Source organism: Triturus cristatus, chromosome 9, assembly GCF_964204655.1.
Source record: "Triturus cristatus chromosome 9, aTriCri1.1, whole genome shotgun sequence".
Classification (NCBI taxonomy): Eukaryota; Metazoa; Chordata; class Amphibia; order Caudata; family Salamandridae; genus Triturus; species Triturus cristatus.
The window spans coordinates 824,003,467-824,030,130 of NC_140592.1; the positions used below are offsets into that span (position 1 = coordinate 824,003,467).

General features: G+C 42.2%; 1 protein-coding gene across 4 annotated transcripts in view; it reads right to left on the bottom strand.

Annotated features, from left to right (window-relative positions):
• Window positions 1-26,664, bottom strand: part of LOC146798907 (inverted formin-2-like) — a 368,077-nt gene that overhangs the window by 274,946 nt on the left and 66,467 nt on the right. For 2 of the 4 annotated variants that reach the window (XM_085626261.1, XM_085626260.1), the window contains exon 1: window positions 4,244-4,377. The exons of the other annotated variants lie outside the window; for them this stretch is intronic. In XM_085626261.1, coding sequence (XP_085482387.1) covers window positions 4,244-4,321 — 78 coding nt within the window. In that variant the 5' untranslated portion in view covers window positions 4,322-4,377. Of the gene's footprint in view, window positions 1-4,243; window positions 4,378-26,664 lie in introns of those variants that run through there. 4 annotated transcript variants of the gene reach the window in all.

Sequence of the window (26,664 nt, forward strand, 5' to 3'; positions counted from 1 at the left end):
ATAAATTAAATTATGATCCTCTATTGGAGTCAATAACAGGAGACCTGCGCCGAGTCAATAATCTTCATTTTACGGTAATAGGGCGGGGTAATTACTTGAAGATGAATGTAATGCCCAAACTGCTATATCTGTTTAGGTCTATTCCTTTGGCAATGGCGGAAGCAGCCTTAAAACGAGTGGAGTCTATCTTTTCAGGGTTTATGTGGCAATTTGGGAAAGTCAGGCGTTCAATGAAATTACTATCACTCCCTCTAGACAGAGGGGGGCTTCTAGTCCCAAATATTAGGCTGTACTATTATGCTGCACTGCTACAGCAGATGATCCCGCTGTTTGTACCATCTAGACCAGGAGATTTAAAAGAGGGGATCCCATCTTGCTACGAATTGACTCTGGGCACCGAGGCACTTGGACTTTGCCTTCGGCGAATTGAGAGGGGATACTATAACAAGGTGCGTTTTAAAACTATACAGGGAGTAGGGAAGGTGTGGAGGTATGTCATCAAATTGATGGCTATCCCCAAGATAAATCGTTACACCCCCCCCTTTGGCGATCGCCATTATTTCTGGCATTAACACTCGACAGAGCCGGAGGCAGATGGGAGCACTGGGGAATAGGAACGTTTGGTGATATTGGTAACGAGGAGGGGGTTCTTTCGTTTAGTGAACTACAATTAGTCTACGGTATGTCAGGTGCGGATTATATGAAATATCTTCAGATTAAGAGCTATATAGCAGGCATAAGGCCTAGATTTAATTGGAACAAGATCCCCATGCTGGAAGTTTTGGGGAGGGTCTCGTCTAGAATAAGAGGATTTTATGCTCTTTTACTGGAGAAAATCTCTGATGATCTGGAAAAGGTAGAGGCGTCGGGGGCGGACAAACTTGTGGATCCTGAAGTAGACGTGTGTATGAGCCTCTTATTGTTCGATCAGGTTTTTATAAGTACCAATTTGAAAGCCCAGTCATATAAAACCCTATTCAGTTTGTACTATACCCCAGCTAAATTATATAAGTGGGGGATGCGGGTGGAGGATCGCTGTCCGAGGTGTGGGGAAGGGCCGGCTGATATGAAACACATGTTCTACGAATGCAACAAGCTTGTACCGCTGAAAAAGGATATTTTTAGGTTTTTTCAACAATTATTTGGCCCCTGTATAGATTTTACCCCAACGGTTTTTATTTTGGGTTATGACTGCACTCTGGGTTTGAGTAACAAGCAGGCTTACTGTGTTCTTATGGGTATGGTGGTATACAGGATACTGATAGCCTCATGCTGGAAGGATTTGGGGGCATATCAACAAGGGCTTTATCTCTGCTTTTTTGGCTTTAAAAGCCAAAAAAGGAGAGATAAAACTAGCGCCCTATCAACAACAGGGTGCTAACATGCAAATTTGCATGTTAGCACCCTTTTACTCTACTCTTCCCCTTGCATCTCTAATGAGATGCAAATGGGGCGTTCCAGAGTAAAATAATAGGAGAAATTTCGCTAAGCGACATTTCTCCTATTATCAAGAATGTCGCTAACCCTGTTAGAGACAAAAAACAGCAGCGCTAACCGCGGTTAACGCTGCATTTTTACGTCTGGTATTTTTCTGATTTAGCCATGATATCCTATGGAAGGAGGATATCATGGCTAAGTTTGCCTGTCCCTATCAACAAGGTAACGCGAGATTATCGCTGGGTTTCCAGCGATAATCTCACGTTAGCGTGAGGATTTTTATCGCTATTGAGATTAGCGTTGCTAATAGCACGCTATCTCAGCGATAAAAATTCACGCTAGCCGGCGATAATTATCCTAGCGCTAAGTGCGCTTAGAGATAATTATCGCCGGTTGTTGTTGATATGCCCCTTAGAGTCTCCAACATTTCAGATGTGGCTGGCAAGATTGCTTGGCACATATAACCAGGAAAAGGCTTTGTATGCCTGTAGAGGAGCAGGATCTAAAACGAGAGGAAGGAAAATATGGTGGTATGTTGCAAAGTGGTACGAGGATAAAATTGGGATAATTTGCATTCCATTATTATATTTTGGGTAAAATGGATATACGCATACGGAAGCTGTATTATTTCCTAATTCTAATGTTTGATTTGTGTAATATATATCTCTCTGTGGTTACTAATGGTGGTTCTGTAAAACATTTTTGGATGTGCTAAATAAAAATAAAAAAAGAAGTATGAAAGGCTCATGCGAGCATTGTATGCCGTCTAGGTTTTTTTGTGCATTCTTGGACTTGTAATCCTTATTTTATAGTCTCAGAATGCAATCTTGTCTTGTAGAGCACTATATGTTTCAGCAGTGAGTGTTCAACCAACCGCACCCTTTAAATAAAGTTTCATGCCAGGTATAAGTTGAGGGTACACGCAGGTAGACGGCGTCTACCCACTCTTTTCACGGGGTAGATGCCAAGAGGTTGGACCCCACAGAAACATGGTAAACTTGTCCCGGTGTAATTTTCAGGCACCGGGACACATTCTGCTGCGCCCACAGGTTGTCTGCTTTAGATCTGAGCAGCAACTTGCATGTGGGAAAGGGGTTTATTACATTACAGTTGGGCCCATAGCAAAGGCCAAAGTTATGGGGCCATAAGACCTCCTTTTCTTGGAGTATCCTGGCTGGGGTCTATGGAGCCTTGCGCCTAAATGCAATGAAGGGGAAACAAAGGCACACAGTTTATCGCTTCACAGGTATTTAAGAGAGGCATGCTTGTGACTTCATTCAGTCTCTTTATCTAAGAGACATGCATGCATTGTAAGAATGTCAGATGTGTCGGTCTATCCCAGTATTAAAATAATTTAGATACCAATAACTTGTATTATTTCTTTTATAGCGCTATAGTGCTGCTCATCACATTGCAGGATGTCAGAGTGCTTTACATCACACGTACACATTACATATACATTGACAATAAGTCATGTGTGTATAAATCAATGTATAGGATGTATTACATAAGACAGTGAGGGTTACAAGGTGTCAGACCCATGTGTATTTCATAGTTTACCATGCTATATTAGAAGGATTATAATTTATGAACTTCAAGTAACAAGGAATCTCTTAGTTAAAAGCAGTAACCCACTGACCCATTTACATAACATACAAATCTGTCATCTGCGTGTTATAGAATACGCTTTACAGGAGACATACTAACCCTTTATGCTACATTGATTCAAACCTGGGACTAGACAAAACATGGATCTCTTCAGAAAAGACATTAACTTCCAGAGTTATTTTAGCATTGTTGTTAGTCTGTGATATAGTTGGCACACAAAGATCTCTACAGCAGGTGCCATAACCCCATAAGATATTTTTAAATAAACACTTCGAAACCAATTAAGCAGAACATATTTACTGCCACGTTTCTCCTTGTTGCCAATTGCTTTGTGGCGGGGTTATCAAAAATAAATGTAGAAATCGAGGCCAAGATTTTCCATCGGGTTGCAACTCTTTTTTGACGCAACCCCAGCACTTAATCTAATTTGTTAAATATTGTAATGCGCTAATATGTACTCCTGCTAAACATATATATGTGTTAGGGCTTAAGATTTGATGCTACTTCCTGCAAGGTCACTTCTTGTGAGTTCATAGGTTGTGACGCCAATGTGATACCACGTGTGATGGCACGCACAGTGACGCACTGGGATGTCAGGCGCCATGATGTCACTTACATGCTGCCTAAATTGGTTAATCTCCACACTTCTATTTTTTTGATTTGTAATGTGTCCTGATTTCATAATTGTGTGGACCACCTCTCGGTTGTTACATTTCATCATTGGTACTTTCTGAAACCCTACCCGTTAATAAAATACACCTAAAACTGTTACAGGAAACTGCAGTCCAAATGTGTTGGGTTTTAGCTGCCCACAATGCACCGCTTGCATATCGGTAAACAGTTCCACCTCTCCTAACTAGGACTGGAGTGAAGCTGTCATCACAAGAGCTTCTGTTAAGTACATCACAGGCCAGTGTTGGAATTTTACCTACCCTCCTAAATGTGGTATTTTCTTGCAAAGAGAGAAAGGTCATAGTGAGGCAAGGAAAAAAAAATTAGCTTTGTTTTCATTGCAAAGACACAAGTGTAGGATGGTTCCCTGACCTGCTTGCATATTTCCGAAGTACACGGAGCCTCACGATCGATGTAATGCCAAGTCGAAGAGTTGTTTTGTTGCGGTAATAAGCACTCTCCTGCCACAACGCGTTGCGTTCGTATTTTGTCTTGGTGGTCTATAATGACCAGAAAGTATACTTACTGCATCATGCTGCCTCTCTGCAACAGAATATGTCGGAAATATCTCTTTTGGGATATAGCCACGCGACTCTGGTGTCATTGTTTCCTAGTGGCTAGTTGGAATCAACAGACCCGTAAGATTTTTCTGTGAGTACTTCGTCCGGGTCAAGAGTTTAATTGCATTCTGGGAATTGTAGCCCTGCTTTATAACGGCCTAAACAAGACTACAAGTTCCTGCATGCAGAGCAAACCGCTGGTTTGGAAGAAGCACTCTCGCGTAGAGGCCTGGACTGTAGTGCCACAGCGTCAGTCCTGGTCTGTGAGTCAAAAGGGGTTGTATTTTAGGATAAGCAGTTTTGTAAAAATGGACTCAGAAATCCCGGGAAAGAGCTGTTGCTACAAAAAGGTGAAACGGACCAATCGGGTTTTATGGACTCTTTCAGACGTGCTGACATGTATTGCACGCTTGACTGGAATTCACGCTAACGTTATTGGTGCAGTTTTCACACAAACATGAGGCCTTTTTGCAATGCAACTAAAACCAGCTTCCGTGTGTGTTTATATGCTAGTCTTTGCATGTAGACCATTGAGAAATGTGCTGAATGGTATTATCAAACGCCGATAGGACATTAGTATCTGCGCAGTTACCGTCACTGTGTTGTGCCCATCATTAATAACACCGACACTTATAACCATGTCCATGGAACGCCAAGTCCACGAAAGCAGCGGTCTTAAAAAAGACCCGCATTGACAAGATGTCACACGTCAGGTGACGCGATATACGAATGTTTTCTGTCTGCAACTAAACATTATTTTGTTAGTGGTTAGGAGTTATTATGCTGCGGTCTGATTGTCGCTAAAATTATGTCTGCTGGGTGGAATATGACTAATTTGCTTAACATTTTTGTAACAGTTTGTTTTTTATTTTTAAGTGCTGAAAATACCTGGTATCGGCTACATTAAGATCGAGGTGTAGTTAATTAATTGAAGACTTTAGAACGTAGCCAGGAACCGTAACTGTTACACAACTTGTCACAATTTACCAGTGTCATGAGGGTGGCGGTCGGTCACAGAAGTACCAGATTCCTCCAAGTCACCAAGATACGACGCCTCTAATCCTCTGCCCTTGTTCAACAAATCATTGTTTTCAGGTGTGTTAGTCGAATTTGCTCATTTAAACTGAACCAAGACTACATCTCCCAAAATGCTCTGATTTGTTCAAAGAAATCCAGAGACTAGATACGAGGTATCCCATAGTTGGTGGTGGGGTGGAAAATCAACTCAAAGCAACCGCACTCTTTGCAATGTCAGGCTGTTGTGTTGCACCTGACTGGGTGTCTATGAAGCATGGTGACAGAACGGTGCTGGAAAAAATACACGTGTCACATCAACTATTCTGTCAGAGTGACATCATCAGATTCAAACAAATACCAATTAGCAAGCAAGGTGTGGTGTCTGGTTTCCAGTCCAATACATCTTTCCTGCTTCCTTTCCCTTGCTGCTCAGCCAGTGAGGATGTGCTGTGGAATGTTGGTGTGCATGGTGAGGTAATAGAATGTTGGGATGCCTGGTTGTGGAGTGTCAATTGAAAGTATGGGCAGAGCAGCAAGGAAGCTGCTCCTGGTGGGGCTCAATCCTTTATGGATTTAATCCTTTATGGGCTCACTGAATGTCTGTTTCCATCTACTACAGACCACCTAAGAACTGCATCAATAAATCATCTTCATTTATCTACACCTCGGCTATTGGACTAATTTACCTGCATTACATATGGCGACGATCTGGAAATAATCTAAGAGTACCATCGTATGGATTACACATTTTTGAATTCTGAAGAAAATACAAGGTAACTACAAGAACCTCTTGAAACTTTAGGCTACAGATTTAAAAGCACACTGGCACTCCTGAGCCCCACCAGATACCTCCCACCGGTCGCCCCAACCTTAATGTGCCAGTCCCTGCTCTTCTAAGTCAGCTGTGTGTGTCTGTTCCTGCTCTTCAAGTCAGCTGTGTGCCTTCAGCTGTGTGCCTGTTCCTGCTCTTCAAGTCAGCTGTGTGCCTTCAGCTATGTGCCAGTTCCTGCTCTTCAAGTCAGCTGTGTGCCTTCAGCTATGTGCCAGTTCCTGCTCTTCTAGTCAGCTGTGTGCTTTCAGCTGTTTACCAGTCCCTGCTCTTCTAAGTCAGCTGTGTACCTTCAGTATATTGCTTGCCTGCCTATAGTCAGCCTGACGTGCTATTTTTTTTTACAGAAGACACCAGCCTCTTTGACTCTGTTTTCTGCTCTACTCACAGGCACTCCAGAGTTTTCAAGATCCACACACTTCGTGTTCATGTACTTTTATTTAAAATGATGATGACTCATGCCGGTGTTTTGTAGCTATGTAGTGAGTACTTTCCTATTGCCACGTCTGCACTTTGCCTGTGTGTGTTTTTTTCGCCATTTTTTAATCTGTCCCACTGCCACTACACCCGCCATGGCAGTTAAACGGTTGCCTGTCATTTCAAACTTGGCTCGAGTTGACTCACAGCGCACGCAGCCTTACCTGCTTTGTAGAGTTCTCCGATGTTTCCATGGCTTCCTGCACTTTCCTTCTTCTTTGATGTCCATCGCTGCTTTTGGACGCCTACATGCCAATACGTGCTGTGAGCCATCCGGCTCAGCGTCATGAACGTGCCGCCATTTTGAGGTTGGAAGCACCAACGTTATTCTGGAGCCTCATTGCTTTCGGTGATCGTATGTTTAAAAGTGTTCATTGTCAACCACGTAATAAAGTTAATTTAAAACTTCGACGTGGGAACGGTAACTTCGGCTTGTCCTGTCACATTTCACTGGTTCATCGTGAATTTTGGTAGACCACCTGGAAATCATAAGGTCTTATTTGAGGTAATGTAATGCCTTGTGCATTTGGTTGTTGGAGTTATCGCCTTTCTGCTGTAACACTTTGCTGTTTTGTTTTTAAAAAAAAGTCAAGTTGGATCCACCTTGGGTACTTTGATTTCGTTCCGGACTACAAGATTTTTTGGACACTGCATTCTTGGTGGTTTGACTCTCTGAAATACCCTTAAGTACCTGGGTCTTCAGTGGGACTTCGGGTGAAAAGTCGCTCACTGGAGTGAAGTATCTATTGTTTAAAATTGTTTTGTTTTGCTCCTTATCTCCTATGCTTTATGTATTGGGTTGCATGTTTTGCAGAATGTTTTTATTCTCATGTCTATTTTAAAATTTAACAGAATGCCTTTCCACCTCCACACAATTAACTGTATGTGGAATTCTTCACTGTTTCTTGCAAGAGTTTTGGAGTGTGTTTTTATTTATTGACTCCACCTGTGCATATTTACTGTGCGTGGATTCGTTCAAGGTTTACATTGTTATAGCTTTCTGGCTATGTGACCTTCCACTTATATATGGATTTGTCACCTACATTGTTTTTACATGATACTTTATTTTACAGTGCTTTGTTTACAAATTTACGGAAGGGAATTTTCCTTCGGTGAGGTATAATTTATAATAGCCTTTGGCTACATTTGTCTTGCATATATGTTACATTACAGTAATTTGTTAACAAGTTTAGTTAAATGATTTTTTTTTGATTGAGGTATGCTTTATAATAGCCTCTGGCTATGTGACTTTCCACCTGTGCAATTCTTACTGCGTGGACTCGTCACCTGCGTTTTCCTTGCATGATTCCTTATTTTACAATACTTTTATTTATATGTTTCTGAAAGAAATTTCCTCTAGTTGAGTTATGCGTTGTTATAGCTTTCTAGCTATGTGACCTCCCACCTGTGTACAATTTAATGTGTGTGGATTCGTCACCTACATTTTCATTATACTTAACTTCACAGTATTTAGTTTACAAGGTTCCTGTTCATGGGATCTTTTGCTGTGATTTTTCTATGAATTCCTGTCAGGTTTTCTTCTACCTTTGCGCAAAAGTATTGTGCGCGGATAGTCTGGCATTTGAGGTTTTCTCCTCAAATTTTTATTGTAGGTATTTCCAGTGGTTGTATTTTTCACCCCTCTTTATATGTGTGTGTTTGAGTTTCCTGTTTGGTCTCTTTTGTTGGGAGTACCTTTGTCTTTCCTGGTTGTTCTTTACTTTTAATTTACATGCTTGTCTGGCCAACTGGTGTGTACTGGTGTACTCTGGACGTTTTGTCCTGTGTTCGTATTTCTGCTAGTGTTTGTATTGCTGCTTATGGTGAGATTTATACCTTATTCTCACTTCTTGTTCCTCATTTAAGTGTTCACCTTGCAATATTTTGTTCTCCTTCAGCCTTTAATATGTAAAAATTGTATCTTTTATTGAAACCAGGGTTTGTATCCTGCATTTTCTTGTTATGTCGTGCTCTGAAAAAGGGGAAGATGTGTGTCATGTCATTATTCACGTATCTTATCCTTTCCTATAATAGTGTTTCATTTTAATTTCTTTTTATGTATTTATTTATTGATTGCCTTCCCATGATTGGTTTGTGCTGTATAGTTTACATTTCGTTGTTGGCAGCATGCTCACATCAATGTTACTTATGCTAGTTCTATGCTTACATCTGGTTTTTATCTCTTTGTTGCTGATTTGTAAAGAGGGAAGATGTGTGGTATCTTGTTTCCAGTGCAATGCATCTTTCCTGCTTCCTTTCCCTTGCTGCACAGCCAGTGAGGATGTGCTGTGGAATGTTGGTGTGCATGGTGAGGTAATGGAATGTTGGGTTGCCTGGTTGTGGAGTGTCAGTTGAGAGTAAAGGCTGAGAAGCAAGGAATCTGCTCCTGGTGGGGCTCAATCCTTTATGGATTTAATCCTTTATGGGCTCACTTAACGTCTGTTACCATCTACTACAGACCACCTAACATCTGCATCAATAAACCTTCTTCATTTATCTACACCTCGGCGATTGGACTAATTTACCTTCATTACACAAGGCCACTGGAATTATGTGGAAGGGGACACCAAATTATGCGGCAGTGTTGACCAAATTATGCCGCAAGAACAGGAAAATAATGTGGCGTAATGCAGCATATTTTGTGAGATTATTAATTCATTACTTTGTCATTTTTACACAGATTACCACTGTCTAGGTAAATATTTTAACTCATTAGTTCCAGTTAAACACCCAAATACAGAAATAAGAACTGAAAGTGGTTCAAGAATACACACTTTGCTGCCCACCAGAACATCGGGGGACAAAATATCGAAGAGGTAAGTGAAAAAGAGAGGTATGGATTTGCGATTGTTAACTCCACATCCACATACCTCAATATTATACATTTATGTATATATGGAGTTGGGTATACAATATCTATACAAACGTACCATTCAATAATTCAATATTTTGTACAGGGGCGGCTCCTCCGCCAAGGTGAAGGAGCATCTCCCCACTGCTTTAAAGCAGTGCAAAGTAAAAAATAAAGAGATAATAACAGCTGTCCTTTATTATCATTTTATTTTTTACTATTGCACTTGCACTGAAGAGCAGCTCCATTGATAGGTTGGGGCGGGACCGACCTCCCCTGACGTTCGAGGCCGGAGGAGGAGTAGTGGCTGTACCTAAAGTGTGCATGAAGGTTTGACCATATGTCTCAGGCTGGCCAAACTGTCATGTGTGCTATGCATGTTCTACATAGGCTGTATTATACAGCCTTAGTGGAGAACATGCCTAGCCTCCAAGCCCCTGTCTAAAAGCCGAACCACTGTGCTCAGACCAATCACGTGCTTGGTCAGGGGATTTTGGGAGGCTGGGGGCTTCCTGCTGAAGAAGACGTGGCAGCTGCAACGGGGATCTCTAGGTAAGTTATCATTTTTGTCCTTTTTTATCCCTAAATTTCCCTGCCTCCCCACCTTCCCCCCGCCACCGTTCCCTATCAGCCGCCACTGACTTTGTCCCTCAATATTCTTGTAACAATATTGTGATGCTTCCATTTTCTGTTTTCTAGATTCCCCACCCACACCGCATGGAGGACAAATTTATGACTCTCCGGTGTAATGAATAGACGAATCTATGAGCAAGGAATCGCGTTTATTGATTAGAAGACCACATTTAACCGCGAGGACCATGTTCTACATCACCATAGTTAGCCCATTGGGGATCTTCTCATCTCTTCTGGGAGCTGTATTAGCCTTTATTCAGATACATGGCTCAAAGTAAAGTTAGGGGCATCATCCATCTCTTCAGATTAAAATGTACTTTAACAGAAGCCTGAAGAAGGGCTGTATGATGACATCCATGCTAATGAATCTATATATCGCAGACCATGGTTCACTATTCTCGATGCTCATGTGAATATTTCTAAATTGGGTGACTAAACTGGGCCTATTCTGCAATATGCATATGATACTAGTCTGTTAGACAGGTGAGCAATCGGGCTGCAGCAAGCATTAAATACCTTGGGGATTATTGCTGTACAGATATTCTACCCTAAATACTGAACAGACAAAGATTGCCATGTGCAAATTGGGTAACTGGGGTTTTAACAAAATAAAACCAGAATGCTTGTCTGTATATAAATACTTGGGAATTTACTTTGAGGAGGGTGGTGGATATAATGTACACCTCACTTTTTTTTTAGGCAAAGATATCTCCAATAAATATCGAGTATTTGCAACTAAGTAAACAGCTTTCTGAGCCCCCATTAAGTTCATTATAAAGAGTGAAAATGGAAACATTAACACCAACATATGGCCGTGTTGTACCTCATGACAGATTGGTTTGTTGGGCCCATAAAGCACAGTCATGCACATATTGTTTTTTGTTTCAGCTTCTGATGCTACCACGGTCACACTGGCCAAAAGGGCAATCTGACATTGCCAGAAGGGCTGGTCTGACAGGGCAGTGAGTAAGTTGTTTTTTCAGCTGTTTGTGGGCCTGTTTTATGATCTTTGTGGGCCAGTGTTTGTTGTGGACTTCCTTGATATTACCACAAATTGTGCCTGCTGCAAGAGCTACTGCATGCATTCTCTCATACCCTGCAAAACACCTACACAGTGTGTCTTTACAAGGTGAAAATTGCCCTGATTTGTAAACGTGGAGCTCTTTCTTTCCTATCAGATTCGCTGATGAGGGTCACTTTCATTATGGGGCCAGGCTCTATTTTCTATCCTGGGATCCTCTCCAGGGGTGTAGCTTAGTCAGTGAGATTTGAGGGGTGTGAAAAAGGAGTGAGCCACAGGGTGAATAGGTTTGATGATCAAGGTTCTGTATGATTGTTCCAATAAGAAAGAGGGTAGAACTTATTTGCACTAGGTGGGCCTCTGGGGCGGATTTTGACTTTGGGGGGAAGGTATTCCATTGCGATGGAGCATAGAATGTGTGCTATTAATGCATCCATAAACCCCTGATGGGCGATATGTCAAGATTAATGCTAGCAAAACCCTGACCATTGATGGCTAATATGTCAAAAAGTACCTGAAATTTGTCAGGGCCAGCATTTTCTCATGGGTGTCCCGCTCCACATGCCACAGTTCAGTTGTCCTCCCTTATACCAAGAATTACCTCCAATGTGCTAGCACCGGTATTTTTGCCATAGGTGCCCCATATGCAAAGTATTACCTCTAGTATACTAGTGTGTGTATTTTGCCACAGGCGCTTATTGTGCTAAAACTGCCTCTAATGTGGAAGTGCCAACTGCAAACTCACAAGCATAACAGCACATTCTCCCTCATGCTCAATTAAACACACTCACACTCATTCATTCTTATTCACTCTCTTGCACTCCCTCTTAAATTCACTCATTTTCACTCAGTCTCACTTATTGTCACTTACTCTGACTCAATCAATCAATCATAGTTTATTGTATGTGATTACTTAAAATCATTACAATTTACAATATATAAAAATTTCTTGTCACCACCCTATAAAAAACGAATATGCAATTTTTAAAATCTGAACAACATTGAAGATGCACATAAGTTGTTAACTAAAGTGCAAGTGCCGAGCCACTGTCAGAAGATGTTATGATTTAAATAATAGTTACTTTTCCTGGGTAGATCTTCCAGGTGGCAAAATACCGTAATATGGGTTCAAAGCAAAGACCATCTGCGTTCACTGTTTCAAAAGCGCTGACACAACTGGATTAGTCAAATGATGTTAAATTAACTAGCCCTATTGAAGTAAGATGTGCTTGGAAAATGTGCAAAGCTTTACATTAGAATTTAATACAATCTTCAAAAAATTCTACTGTTAAAATTGTCCTAATAATAGGTTAGGCATTTAGTCCACTTGTTACGTGGGCCTGTGAGCTGATGCAGTTATTCGACTGAACCCATGTCTGCATTGATTATGTTTTTTTTGTTTTCCTCTTGATCGAATTGCCATAAAAATGTCGTTACTTCTGCCAAAATATTTACACCCCTGCAGGACAAGATTATGGAAGACCCTTCCATTCAGCGTGTCACGGCTTGCCTGCAAGTGCGAATGTTCAATTAGTTAAAAATGGGTTTTAAAAGTAGACTCCTCAAGTCCATAACTGCAGGGCATGCGCATAGCAGATAAGCTAATGTTTCATTAAGAAAGCCACATAATGGACAGTGCGCTGTTTGTTGGTTGCTTTTCCAAGGTGGCTGTAGGTCTTTCGAATCATGCATGCCCAACCGGTAATCAATAAATCTCTTTATTAAGACAATGCTGAAATGAGCTACTAAGTAAGCTTGGGGCTTTAAAGACGTGTAAGAGTTAATCACAGTCCATCCATGTCGACGTTTGGAAATTGCTTTTTTATCTTCCAAAAAAGATTTCTTCTTTGCTGCATCATTAACCGATTTACTGAAGTTTGCCCGGTGTGTCCTACTGTCACATGATAATTGTATTTCAAGCTCTGACAAACATTTTCTCAGGTGCGTTCCCCATGAGTTTGGTGTTTTTTGATCCATCTGGTTTTTAATTTCTTCCCAGCAAAGACTATTCAATGAGCCAAGCTCGGATGAGCGAAACTTTTGACATAGTTTCACGAAGCCATTCATGCCCCTGAATTTCTGATTCTGGAGGCCGAATTCCAGCCAAACCTGAGCTGGGGAGGCACACATTGGCAGATTGAAAACGGCCTTGTAAACCTTCGTCTGAAGTTCGTTTAACAGGTCAGCCTCCTTGCCGCACCAAATGACTAGGCCATATGACAATGTAGGAAGAATTTGGGCTGCCATCACTTTTAAGAGATGGTTATGGTTCGGGCAGCCCAATCTTTTGTACAGTAGTCTATGTGCGAAGATTAACGATTGTGCTTTTGCTTTTAGGTCAGTTTTGTGTTCCTTATATGTTGACCCCGTCCCAATTTCATGCCGAGATATTTGTATGAAGCTTGCTCTTCAACAGTTGGCCCTTTTACGAGCCATTTGAACATTATGTTTTTTGGTGACTAGGCGTACCACCTTGGTTTTCTCTTTGTTTAGTTCCAGGTTTTCCTGGTCCAAATAAGTTACTAAGTTGTTTATCGCTCTTTGTAGTCCAATTGGGCTTTGGCTCAACACCACAATATCGTCTGCCTCCGGTAAAAAGGGAATTGGCTCTTTGGCCAAGTTTGGCGGATGACAATCGGCTGCATGCATGTATTTAATGATATCTGCAAGGAACAAGTTAATGAGGCTCGGAGCCAGGACGTAGCCTTGTTTTAGGCCTTGCTGCATGTGAATACTGGTGGTTGCACATCTCCCATTGTCTAATTTCACTCTTGCCCAGGTTTCACTACAGAAGGTGATTATGCGTCCAATAATTTACTGGGTAACCCCCATGCTTTTAATTTTTCCCAGAGACGGTCTCTGCTCACTCTGACGAACGCTGACTTCAGGTCAACGAAACATGCATACAATCGAGTTTTCTTTTTTGCCGCTTTTTCAGTTAAGAGTGCCAAGATAGCCACTCTGACTCAATCATTCATTCACACCCATTCAATATCACTCATTTTCACTCGTACTCACACTCATATATATCCACACACGGATCTCTGAGAGTATTTTTGTATTTAGAGTGCCACATATGTGGTATTACTTTTTTGCTTTGTGATTTATTTTATGGTATTTTATGAGTTCTGTGATGGTTTTAGATAAATGTGCAAATTAGAATCCATACCTCAGTTTTAGGACTTATTTCTCACCTGAGAAAGCCTTCATTGGAGAAGGTGATCACCAGAACCAAACAGATGACCCATGGTGTATACCCTGATTTTATAGAAGAAATTAAGACTTGGTGATTCCTGAATAAGGAATAGCAAATATGTTTGCAAGGTTGCCAGTTTGTGCAGTGCATTTTGGATATTATATGAGACTACTTGTGTGGAGAGACCTGGCCACTACTATGGGTCATACTGAAGCATGTGAAAGCTTAGAAGATTTTGAGAGAAAAAATGGGCCCCCTGAGGAGAAATATAAGATGACTGGTGTGCAGGGAGATGTTTTGTAGACTTTGTTGCCAAGAATGAACCTGCATTAGCCCAACAACCTTTTTCAAGATCGATGACTTCCCTTGGTGTACACTGAAAGAGTTTGGGAAACCCTAAATGAAGAAACAGAGGACGCCAGCGCCCCCCAATCCCCATTACATACAGTGGCGATTGCTGCTGGAACCCTGAAAAGAAACTGGTTAGACTTTGCAAAATTTTCCTTCAGGAAGTCACAACTGTTGCTGGTGTATAGGATACCAATTTTGTAGGAGATAATGATATGCCACAATTACAGTTGAAGAGCTGACTATCAATAACATTTCTTTCCTGTTATTGAAATCCATAAAGAGAGAATCCGAAAGGGTTTTCGTCTTGGGAGGACCAAAAACCCATTTGAGAGCAGGCCTAGTGGCGCTGGTATGGATGTCAAACCTCTACTTGATTCAACAGACACCCAAAAGGGGGATTCCATTATGCTTTGTTCCACTAGTCTGAAGTGAGCCATGGTAGTCAGTGGGTACAAAGGACTACATGACACTTCCAAAAGTGCTTACAAATCAGTCCTTGCTGTTATTGCCGAAATCTCACCAAAATATTCAAAAATAGGAGTGTTGAAAGTTGGCATTTAGAGGAACACCCAGGAAAGATATGGTGCACACAGCAGCCGGATCAAATTCATATGAGTGAACCACACCCCAAATGCTGTACAGCTGATGTTCTTATCATACCTGCTGAAGAACAAAAGTACTACTTGAGATTTAACCTAATATAAATATGAGCTCTGGCTTGTCCAAAGTAATACGGACTACAATTTCTACTGCATCATATATTTATTGTTGTAGCAGAGGTTAATTTAGGACCAGTTGGGTACACCTGGTTTGGAAAAAAAAGGTTTTTTTTTGCTAAAAATCATTTCAATTTGCTCCTTTCAGACATGTCAGAATAGAGAATTTGCACTCTGAATAATGTGCCTGGTTAACGGAATGGAGACAAGAGTGATTCAGCAAAGATGTTTGGGTGTGGAAAACTGGACTTTGCACGGTGCAATCTCTTTTCATATTTGTTTTAAGCTTTAATAAGTGTTTGCCATCTGTGTACAGCCTGTGTGGGGGTTCAGCCAATCTCCTCCCGGAATGTAACATTTCACACAGGCGCTATAATCTGAGCACAAAACGTACAAAATTCTCCCTGTCTTTTCTAGAAGGATAAGAATGCATCTTTTCATAGCCTGGGGCTTGGCTTCCATTGGTACAGCAGGTGCAGTGGTACTGGGACAAAGTGTCCATAAGGGACCACTAAACCCTGATTATTGCTGTATTTTATCATTCAAACAGCAGCCATGGGGCCCATTTCCTTTCCTGCACCAGGGCCTATGACACATTGGCTACTGTTCATAGTCCCTGGTAAATACGACAGTGACCGAGTTTGGGGGTCCCTAGACGTCAATGGGCATGGCTTGGACATAGAAAGAATAACAGGGTACAGATCATACTGAACTCTGCTGCCATACTCATCCTCGACCTCCCCAAGTGGCCCCACATCACCCCCGCTTCAGGAATCTCCACTGGCTCCCCATTCGGAAGGGATGCCACTTCAAGATGTTACAAAGCCCTGCATAACCAAGGACCCCCATACATCAACCACTGCCTGAACTTCCACCAACCCTCCAGATACTGCACTCCGCCTCCCTTCACCTAGCTCACACCCCTCGCATACGTCAAAGCCACAGCTGAGGGTGCTCCTTCTCCTACGTTACGGGTTCCGAAACAACCTTCCCCTCCACCTCCGGATCTCACCCTTGCTGCCGGAATTCAGGAAAGAACTCAAGACATGGATGTTCAACTGAATGTCCGCAGCAATCCTCAACACCTGGATACCCTCACGGGTGATTAGCCACTCTTTGAAGGTCTTGTTTGATTGATTGATTGTCATTTTGTTGGTACACACAGTACTTGTATTTCGTAGGAGCACTTTATTGGCAAGGAGTACGACGTGGATTATGTAGTCAACAGGGTCAAGGCCAAAATACTAAAAATAACTCCTCTAAACCTTAATTGATGGCAGAAATGATGAACAGCTTGTAGGGTGTCCCATGTACAGCTAGGCACTAGTTACATACATTCACAATAATTTCCCAGCTAGGTGAAACAAACCTCTATGCCACTACCCACATGTTGGCCGCAAAGCATCTAGAAGGGGTAAGAGGGAAAGTGGTGCTGACTTTCTCACAAGCCTATCTGATCCACTTCTTGTGTCAAAGAAGGAAGTACTACTTGCAGCCACACATCCCACGAATGGCAATTGAACTAGAATGTCACCAAGCATCCCATGTTCCTCTTTCTAGATGGTACTGTAAATACTGCTGTGTCATTAATAGTGCAATGATGATCCATTGGCCCCTATCTCTCCAAGAACACTCACTCACCGGCAGGGTACACCCCTCAGGTGAAATGCCTTTGCAAGACTGGAAATCCAGAAGTGCAAAAGAAGAAAACCCAGAAACGGGCCTTCACAATGTAGTTTGCCCTGTTCTAAACTGACAACTTGATTCAAAATTGACTTGCATCACCCATTCTCCAGTTATGGAAATAACTCTTTAGGAGTCATTTGAGCTTGCCCTACTTCGGCACTCCGTCCATCTGAAGGAAAACTGCTCAGAGACACCAACGTTACTCTCGCACACTAAAAGGGAGCCACTCCTTCTCTTCTGATATCTTCAAATACTGCCTTCTATCTCTCCAGGCAAATAAAACAGTGATTCCAGCACAGCTGAATAAAGACACCGATTTGAAGTGTCTAATTTGCAAGTGCAGTGCTTAATTTGTAAAATAATAAGCACCATGCCGAAAGCTCTGCTCAGAAGCCTGTGGCTGGTGCAATTAAATGCCAGCATGCCAAATACCAAGGCTGGTAGTCTTAAATCAACCTCATGCCTCTTTAATCCACTACCAGAAATACCCTGCCCCTTTATCTCACTCTTGCAGGCTGCTACTTTCTCACTTATTTCTCGTGTTTCTCTTCCTCTTTTTTCCTAATTGTGTTTTTTATTCTTCTCTTGCTCTGGATCAATATCTGAGAAGGAAAATTAAGTGCTGGTCCCTAAAAATGAGTGCTCGAAGCCCCCACCGGCAACCACCAGCTCAAATTATGCACTGTGCAAGTCAGAAGTTAATGTCTCCCCATTTGTCCTATATTTGGAGTAGGTTTCCGTTTTTTGGGATTACCATAATCACATACAGCACTATAGGGAATCTACGAAAGTTGTAGATATCCAGTACAACTACTGTCGAACAAGTGAACAATCGTGTTGAAACGTGATTGAAACATGCATGGCTATTGATAATTAAAGTCAATAAAACTGTTTTTTTTTAAAGAAAGGACATCAATAATGCTATTAAAGTGTCTTAAATAACTAGATAATTTATGGTGTTTTTCTCTGGCAGCAGCACAGATGGAATGAAGGTAGTCATTAACCTACATGCATGTTTATGTCTGGTTTGACAGTGCAACTGTCACCTGACCGTTTAACCTACAACAATATTATTTAACAGTTCTTTGCTTCAAAACAAATAGTTACCCATTCTCATGCTTTTTACTGGCAATGCTGTATATTACCATATGACTTTCCTAGGGGTGTAGCTTGGTCAGATTGGTGGGTGGTGGTGAGGTTCAGATTTTCCAACAATCATATATTATTATAATTAATTTTACAACAAGAGGGGTGCATTAGAGAGGCTGACAGGGCAGATGAAAGGGAGAGGAATGCAGATTGGTAGGGTTCCTAAGTGAGAAAAAGCACAATAGTTTGTAAAATTATTTTCTTGAAGACTTTCTAAAGAGAGGGAGAGAGATTGTGTGCGTTTTTGTCTGTGTGTATGTAAATATTCCTGGTGAGATCCAACAGACATCTCACTGTTCCCACTGAAAGCAACAGTACCCCACTATTTACCAGAAAATATATTTATTAGGGAGGGTATAACTCCCCATACACCACCCTTAAGCTACGCCCCTGAACATTCCTTTAAAGCCAGACATATATCCTCGCCAATGCTTGTCCTAACCTGTGAATGAGAAGCCTTAGTTGTACAGAGGGACTATGGAAGCATATGCTTATAATAAGTATTTTTTTAACATTGATCATGGTTAAAGTGAGTTGCCAAGAAAATTCAGTTGTTTGGAGGTTCGAAGGAGGGAAATCTTTTCTGTAAAATGGAAGCAACTTTTAAGTCAGGTTAAAAAGGATATCTGTATAAATGTTGATTCTCAGACAATCTTCTTGGGCAGTGCTTCAAAAGGCCCCCCGGACCGAGGAAATAATATAAACATTGTTAATGATAGAGCCTACTCCGTACTGAATTACCTCTTAGGCAGTAGCGGCTCACTTTCTCAACAAGTGGTGAGGTGGGGGTTAGGGGGAGGTGTGGGGTAGGGGGACTATAATCAATAAATTAAAAAACACTTATCTGCTGCTGCGCTGCCGGCCACCGTCTCGGAATTCTTCTCCCCGCGGTCCCAGCACACTGCGCAGGCTCCTAGACGCCAATCAAGACGCTGCTTTCATGAGTTGTGCCGTGATTGGCCTGAGCAGGCTTTTTCAACGCTCGTTCAGGGCCTAGGAGCCTGCGCCTCCACTCCACCCAGCTGTAAAAAACAGATCGGATGAAAAGAGATCAAAGTGCGCATGACTGTTTGGACGGCATTAAACAGCCGGTCAAACCCTCATGTGCACTTTACAGTGTGCACTATTCCTCTCCTCGAACTCTTCATGGCCCTGTCCCGCCCAGTCTTGGCTGTCTACAGCAGAAAGTAAAATAAAATGATAATAAAATGGTTTTATTATCATTTTATTTTTCTAGTTTCTGTCTGCTGCCTGGCACTCAAGCGGGGGGGGGAGGCATAGCGGAGGAGCCGCTACTGCTCTTGGGTCTGGTAGGGTTGTATGACAGAGGCATGCATGGCTAAAACACGCGTGTCTCGACAATGCAGCCCGAACAACGAATATGCCTGAACAACGCATTCCTTCACCACACATGCATTTACCACCCATGCCTTTACCATGCAATTTCGTGGTAAAGACATGATTGGTAAACAGATGTGTGGTAAAGATCACACCCCAGTCCCTCCGCCCTGAATCCTAAAACCCTGGCCCCTGCCCTATAAAAAACCCTGGCCCCTGAGCCCTAAAAACGACCCCACCCCTAAAACCTTTTACCACCATGACCCCCCTGCCCTGAACCCTAAAACGTTGGCCCCTGCCCTATAAACAACCCAACTCCCAAGCCCTAAAATCTACCCCATCCCTAAACCCTAAAACTACCCTGACCCCTCCTACCCTCTGCCCTAAAACCTTGGCCCCTGCCCTATAAACAACCCAACAAACCCGTGAGTCCTAAAATCTACCCCATCCCTAAAACTACCCCGGGCCTCCCCGCCCTGAGCCCTAGAACCTGTCCCACTGCCCTAAAAACTATCCCCACCCCTAAAACTACCCCAACCCCCAAAATCTGGCCCCAGCCCCCTTACCAGTCTGTGTCGTTTCCCGATCCTTCCTCTTTCTGTGCCCGCCCAACCACATATCTAGACCGTGTACTGCCTTAACAACGCATATGCGTGCTTAAGGCCAGCATGGTTGCGCTTGCAGGGAAACAGCAAATGTGGCGCTGTCTGCGGTGTAAAGGCCGTTTCCCGTCTGATAATAGTATGTGGTATTGTTACCAAGGCCAATAGCACCTACTGTAGAACAGTGACAGGTACATTTCTCATCCACTCTAAAGAATTACAGAACAACAGTATAACTCAGGATTCCAAATGTAGACATGCTTCTAACCTGGCAAAACCAGCCGCTTTGTGTGGTAGGATGACTTCCCCAATGACCGCATATCAACAAATGTGTGTTTTAAGAATTATTAGAAGTTTGATCTGACCTGGATTGGAAAGTGCTGACATGGGCAAAAATGCAGTAAGAGGGATGGGGAAGATTCACTGTCAATTACAGTCAATCTTTGTTTCTTTTAACTCATATAAAGAGCCATTTTTGCCTTAGTACACCTATCATGGCGACGGAGTTTGTTTTAATGGAGTGGTCGAATTAAATACTTTAAACTGTAACTGTTCTTTTTGCAGAATGCTGAGAAAGAGGGGTGTGGCCTGGGCAAGGTTTTGCGATGGTGGGGCCTGGTGCAGCAGCCTTTTTTGGCTCCCGCCCCATGACCTCTTTCTCTACGTACCCCCTCTCTACCACTGTACAACAGTGTCCGTCATCTCTCCATAGTACCTCTTTCACATGCATTTTATCCGTTTTGTAGCACTGGTCATACCAGAATAGGGTGTCAGAGCATTTCACATTTCATCCATACGAGTAGGCAGTATATTTTAAGAGTGTTTTGTCTAGAGAAGCACAAACTCAGGATTTAAAATATACTACTGTGGTTGGGGTTGGCTTTACTAATAGGAATGTATTTCTACCCAAACCAACCCTTTTTTAGCAGTATTAGGATAATGAAAGACTGGGGAAAAATTTTTGTTCTACCCTATCCGTGCACTTTGCGTGCAGCTATCTGATAACACTTCATTGGTCGCTGTGATGTATTAGGATTGTAATCTATGAAGTGCAAGAAACAAAAGGATCTCTGTGACAAAAGCAGTAACCTACTGAGCTATCCACATAAAATACAGTACTCTGATCTTCATGGTGCACGTTCTTTGCAGCAGGTATGTAAACCCTCTGCAGTACTTTTGCCAAAACTGCCACTAGAGAAAACTCAGTCTCTCTCCAGCAGGAACATTAATCACCAGTGATATTGATAGAGCGTTGCTGATGCGAAATTTGTAGGGGTGCACCATATTCATTGTTAGTCAGCACCCGCATATAAATTAAAAATGTTTAAAGGGTAATAGAAATATATTAGTTGAAATAGAAAAGTAGAAATGTAAACAGGCCTCGAGAGAAGAGAAAAGGCCACCAGTTATTAAGAAATGCATTTGTGTATGTGTAATGTTTAGTTGTAGTAATGTCATGCATTAAGAGACATTAAGTCATGTTAGAAGAATGGGGGAAGGTAGTTCTCTTAAGTATGAGACGTATAAATAGAATTAGTAATTGTAGTGTGTTTGGTTTGAGGCCTAACCATGTATGTAAAGTGAAGGCCTTCGTTTATTTTAGCCATGCTTTATTAGAACGACAGGATTTTAGCAAAGCTTAAATTGCAGTGAATTGTGAAACTTCATGATGCTAGGGTTTTTTTCTGTTCATCATTTGGCTGCAGGTACAAGGCCATGTAGCTCCTTAGTTAGAATAAGTCTTTGTTCAAATGGAATGGAGACAGAAGGAGTAGACAGGAAGGGAGTGGATTGGAATGTAAAGTTGCAACTCCTGGTACAGAAAAGGCCTGGGACCCAAGGTCGAATTCATGGAAAGGAAGATGAAAGGATCCAAATGGAAATCTACTGGAGGAAGAAGTTGCCTGGAGGGGTGTGCTGAAGGGCGTGTACAGCTTTTTGGGGTTTTGTATTAGGGACAGAGCCCCGTGAGCAGACGAGACTTAGGAGAGGGACTGAAAGGAGCACTATAGATCGAGCTCTCATATGGTGGAGATTTCTTAGGAAGTTTCACTGCTGACACCTTTTATGCGATCCTCACCTGGAAGGGAATGTTGAGTAGGGATGTCACCTTAGAATAGAGTAGGGACAGAAATGATTTGATTCATGACTGTAAATTTCGATATCACAATTGCCATAGGGTACTTGATGCTTTTGGAAGCTGTAATCCTCTTTATCTTTAGTCGTATGCGGATACTTCGTAGACTAGCATTTGTGTTAGTCCCCATTTATCTTTTGTGCCTTGTATTGAGGTGCCTATATATTCAGATGTTTTTGCTGATAATAAAAGGTCAACCTCCCAGATTATGAGTCTTTCTTTCTGAAATGTCAAATTGCGGTAAATACGATTTGATAATTGTGTTTCTTCCCTCTACGCTATTTGGCAAATAAAAAGATCCTGGCGACCTGAGTGGGTTCTTGTAGATAATTGGATAAGAACAAGAATCCGGCGTTCCCAATATCTTGACATTTGGATTGTTGCCTGAGAACTTCTGGACACACTAGGAACTCTGCGGCAGGTGCTTTTAGATCCATATGTTATTTCTAAATACAGCCGCCCCCCCGCACTCCCGCCCCTCCCCACAGGTCAGCGCCAGGTGCAGCTGAACTAGTAATATTATCCTAAAGCCGTCCCTGGGTGCGGCATGCTCTGTGTGGTATTCCACGTGTCCACAAGATAGTTTTTACTGCAAAAGGGCAAAGGTTCGCCAAATTCCTTATAGGGCAATTTGCAGACTAGTTTCTTGATAGTTTGCGTAGAACTCATAAGTCATTGCCAACTCATGTACGCACACTCACTCCATTTTTACAGGCGCTATACATACACAGGTAATTTATGAAAACAGCGGGTAGAACCATTTTTTTCATGACATCTGTACTGACGACGTCTGACGTCATTGGTGGATCTTCACAGTAGACATTAGCCCTGCTAGTCTGTACGCTTTGATGCATTAAATCACCCAGTTTGTAGTCAAATGTTGTGCTACCATTTTTTATGTTTCGTCTAGAGGCTGCTTTCGTTTTGTTTTAGCATCATGCAATGAAAAAACATAAGTAAAAAAAAATACATACACAGAGGGGCTTTCGGTCAACCCTCTTCATCTGTTGGTCTGTTAAAGTGTCACATTTTGCTTCTACACAGGATAGTATAACACATTAGTATTCTTAGATGTTCTTGTACTTTAGAGGCTTTATAGGGGCGTTTTACTACAGAGTGCAGGCAGCCCTGTGAGGTACATTTAACTAACTGTTCCTCACACATGCATCCCAAAACCAACTTAAAATAATGTGCTTTTATTACCTGATATAATGGTGCTCATATAATCAGTCAAAAGGAGATGAAATGTTCAGTTTAAATTGTTGGGGATGAGCATGTAGATGTCAAGTGACACATAGATCTTGCAGCGTGTGCATAAGCTGCTGCACCTAAAGCCCTGTTTAGCTGAGAACTTGTGGAACTCGTTTGGTTCTTTTTCAAGAGTCCTTCTTAAGGTGTCTTCCTTTGTGAAACGTGTTGCTTCTAACAGCAGGTAGTACTGGGGCTGGCTCCAAGCAGGAGTACCCACAATATGGGCTTAGTTAAGTGTGACAGCCCTACACCTGGGTGTCATTGACCTTTCTGAAGCAGCAAACACAAAGGGAGTAGGGCAAACTAATACAGTTCAGCAAAGTAAAAACTGCCAATTATCCCGCCCCGGGAGTGATGTCACCTCTCTACCCAGGACTTCTGGAGGCCCCCCGGAAAGCCACCCCAGAAGTGATATCAAATCTGGGTCACATGACCGTGTGTGACATGGTGGGGTGTGGCATTACATTTATCAGATGTTCAGCCACATGGCTGTTGGGGTGTGACATCACCTTAATCAGGTGATCGGTCACGTGACCCGGCAACAATGTCACAAGTGAAACTGAGTACCCTGGTTTTGATGTCACCTGCGACCCCTCCCTTGACCCCGATGATCGTGACTGGTTTGAAATGTCACCAGCGAACATTGACCCCTGAAGTCCTTGTGACCAGGATGTGATGTAGAGAGTACACTACCTTCTGTTGTAGAAAATACACATGATAAGCTCCCTATGCAGTCGCCACCAGACCCCTGCTAGACACCTGCGCTCTACCTGGAAAAATATCCCATTTCCATTATAAAGCAGTACAACTACTTAGCCGAAAAGACGACCAATACAAAAGACTCGACACCTACGCCAATGGCCTAGACTTTGCCACAGAGCTGTCCCAATGACGAGGGTCACAATGTCACCATCTTTAATGAGTTTTGGCAGCACTTTGCAAATCTTAGCCTCAACAATTTGCCGCGGATGATATCCCCTATGAATGGGTTCAGCAGCAGCAAGGCCTCCAGTAACAAAACATTGGCTTAAAGCAATTTTGCTGAGATGGACGAGGTGGAAGGATCAATAACAGCTCCTGACTCGCCTCTATATGAAGATATGTGGCCTCCGGCCCTGCTGTCCTTTGACACTGTCATTATGCGAGAGCTAGGGGAAAGCTCCAATGGTGGTTATGTGTCGATGGATCTGACTCTCAAGAGCTAGGTGGTATCATTGAACAAGCAGTATGCTTTGAAGTAAGAAAAACATTTTCATCTGCAATTTTTAAACTGATGCATATACATATTTACTATTAGCTAATAGATTACCTTTCTTTCTTTTTTGAACCACAGAAGGTGTAATCAAAAAAAGCAGAGGTAGAGGGTATGCTGCCGCCGGTTAATGCCATTGATTTTTGCTGCTTGTGCTGTTCAAAACAGACTGAAAGGCAATCTGTTTCTTAATATTAAATATGATTGTGCATGCAGTTTTAAAAAAAAATGGGTTCCCTGATGACATTTCAAATCAGCCTCATGATCTTCCAGGTCAGGGGTCGCAGGTGACATCACAACCAGGGTGACATGCTCTTTCAGGTCTGGGTTCACCCGTAACGTTACTACCGGGTCAAGTGACTAAAGTGATGTCACATGACCCCACACGGTCATGTGACCTGGATGTGACATCACGTCTGTGAAGGGGCCCTCATGGGCCTCTCAGAAGTCTCAATTACAGAACAGACATCACTTCCGGCACGTGATAACTGTCCGTTTCTAGTTTGATGAAAGGGATCAGTTTATCCTACTGAAAGACAATACTGGCAAAGACATTTTCTCACCTTGAACAACAGAAACCACAGTCTCACACCTCATCCAGATCATCTACCAAATCAGAGTATTCTGGAAGAAACTATTCAGCAGACGTCTGCTAACAAAGTTCATGGAATTGCTAAAAGTAGTCTACAGACTCCTCATGCCAGTGTCTGGTCTCCATACTCCTGGCACCAGAATGCTGGCAATAAAGCCACACTTTCACTTTGTGAGGAAGCTATCCTCACCCCTCCATCTTGTGCCATGCCAAAACCAGGGTCATCCAGAATGGATACCACCTCACTTTCATAATTAATATTCTGAGACAAACTTTGTTGGTGGACATATGCATTTGCAGACTCTCATTTTCACTGTGTGCATTTTTTACCCTGTATACTCTCTCTTATTGCTATGATCATGAGGTTACTTGTGCCTTTAAGCATTGCTTTACGCTCTCTTTATTTCTCGATATATGGGCCCAGCCATTACTGCACATTGCCAGTCCTTGAACTGTTTAGCTGTTCTTGCTGAAGAGGTGGTCTACTGGTAACCTTTCTGGGGAGAGAATTTTTGCCTGATCAAAAGTACCTAATAAACCATTGTCTTTCTCTCTACAGTTTAGCATCCTCACATTACCTGCCATCTTTAAAATGCCTCCTCCACATTTTCAGGAAAGTTGACGTTGCCTTAAAACATTCAGTTGTTTTCTCTCCTTTTCTTCAAATAACCTCTACTTAGTTTATGCCTATCTTTAAACACAGCTTACTCCAAATCAAATGCATGCCTTATTCCCTTTTATTGTATTTCAGCAAATTGCCTATACCTGATTTTAACCTGAGATTTTAAAGGCATACCCCTGCAACCTAACACTAAATAATCTCTTGTTTCTATCAACCATTTGCATGAATTCACACACCCCTTCCCACTAAAGATCACACCCACCTCCTATTAATTCAATCTACCACATAGAAACTGGTGTAAAAGCATAGAATCTGTTACTTGGGAGCAAAACATTAATCCTAGTAATGAACAATAACCAGTAAAAAAGAACTCTGTGTAAAGCTCTTGTAATGCCTTGTAAAGCACAGTACGTGCTATAGAAATACAATTACATTACAATACTGTACAAACCCCTTCTGTCTCATCCTAATGCCATAACACTCAATGGTCAGGAAGTTGATTGTTGCTCACACAGGCTGCATGATAAATCACTTATACTGCGTGTCCCTCTTACATTTGCACACAACAAAACTGCTATGGGTGATGTCCATTTGTCCAGTAGTGTTTTGTCCACAGTAATAAACCAACCTTCACCAACTGAGCAACCTTAGCATAACTGAAGAAATC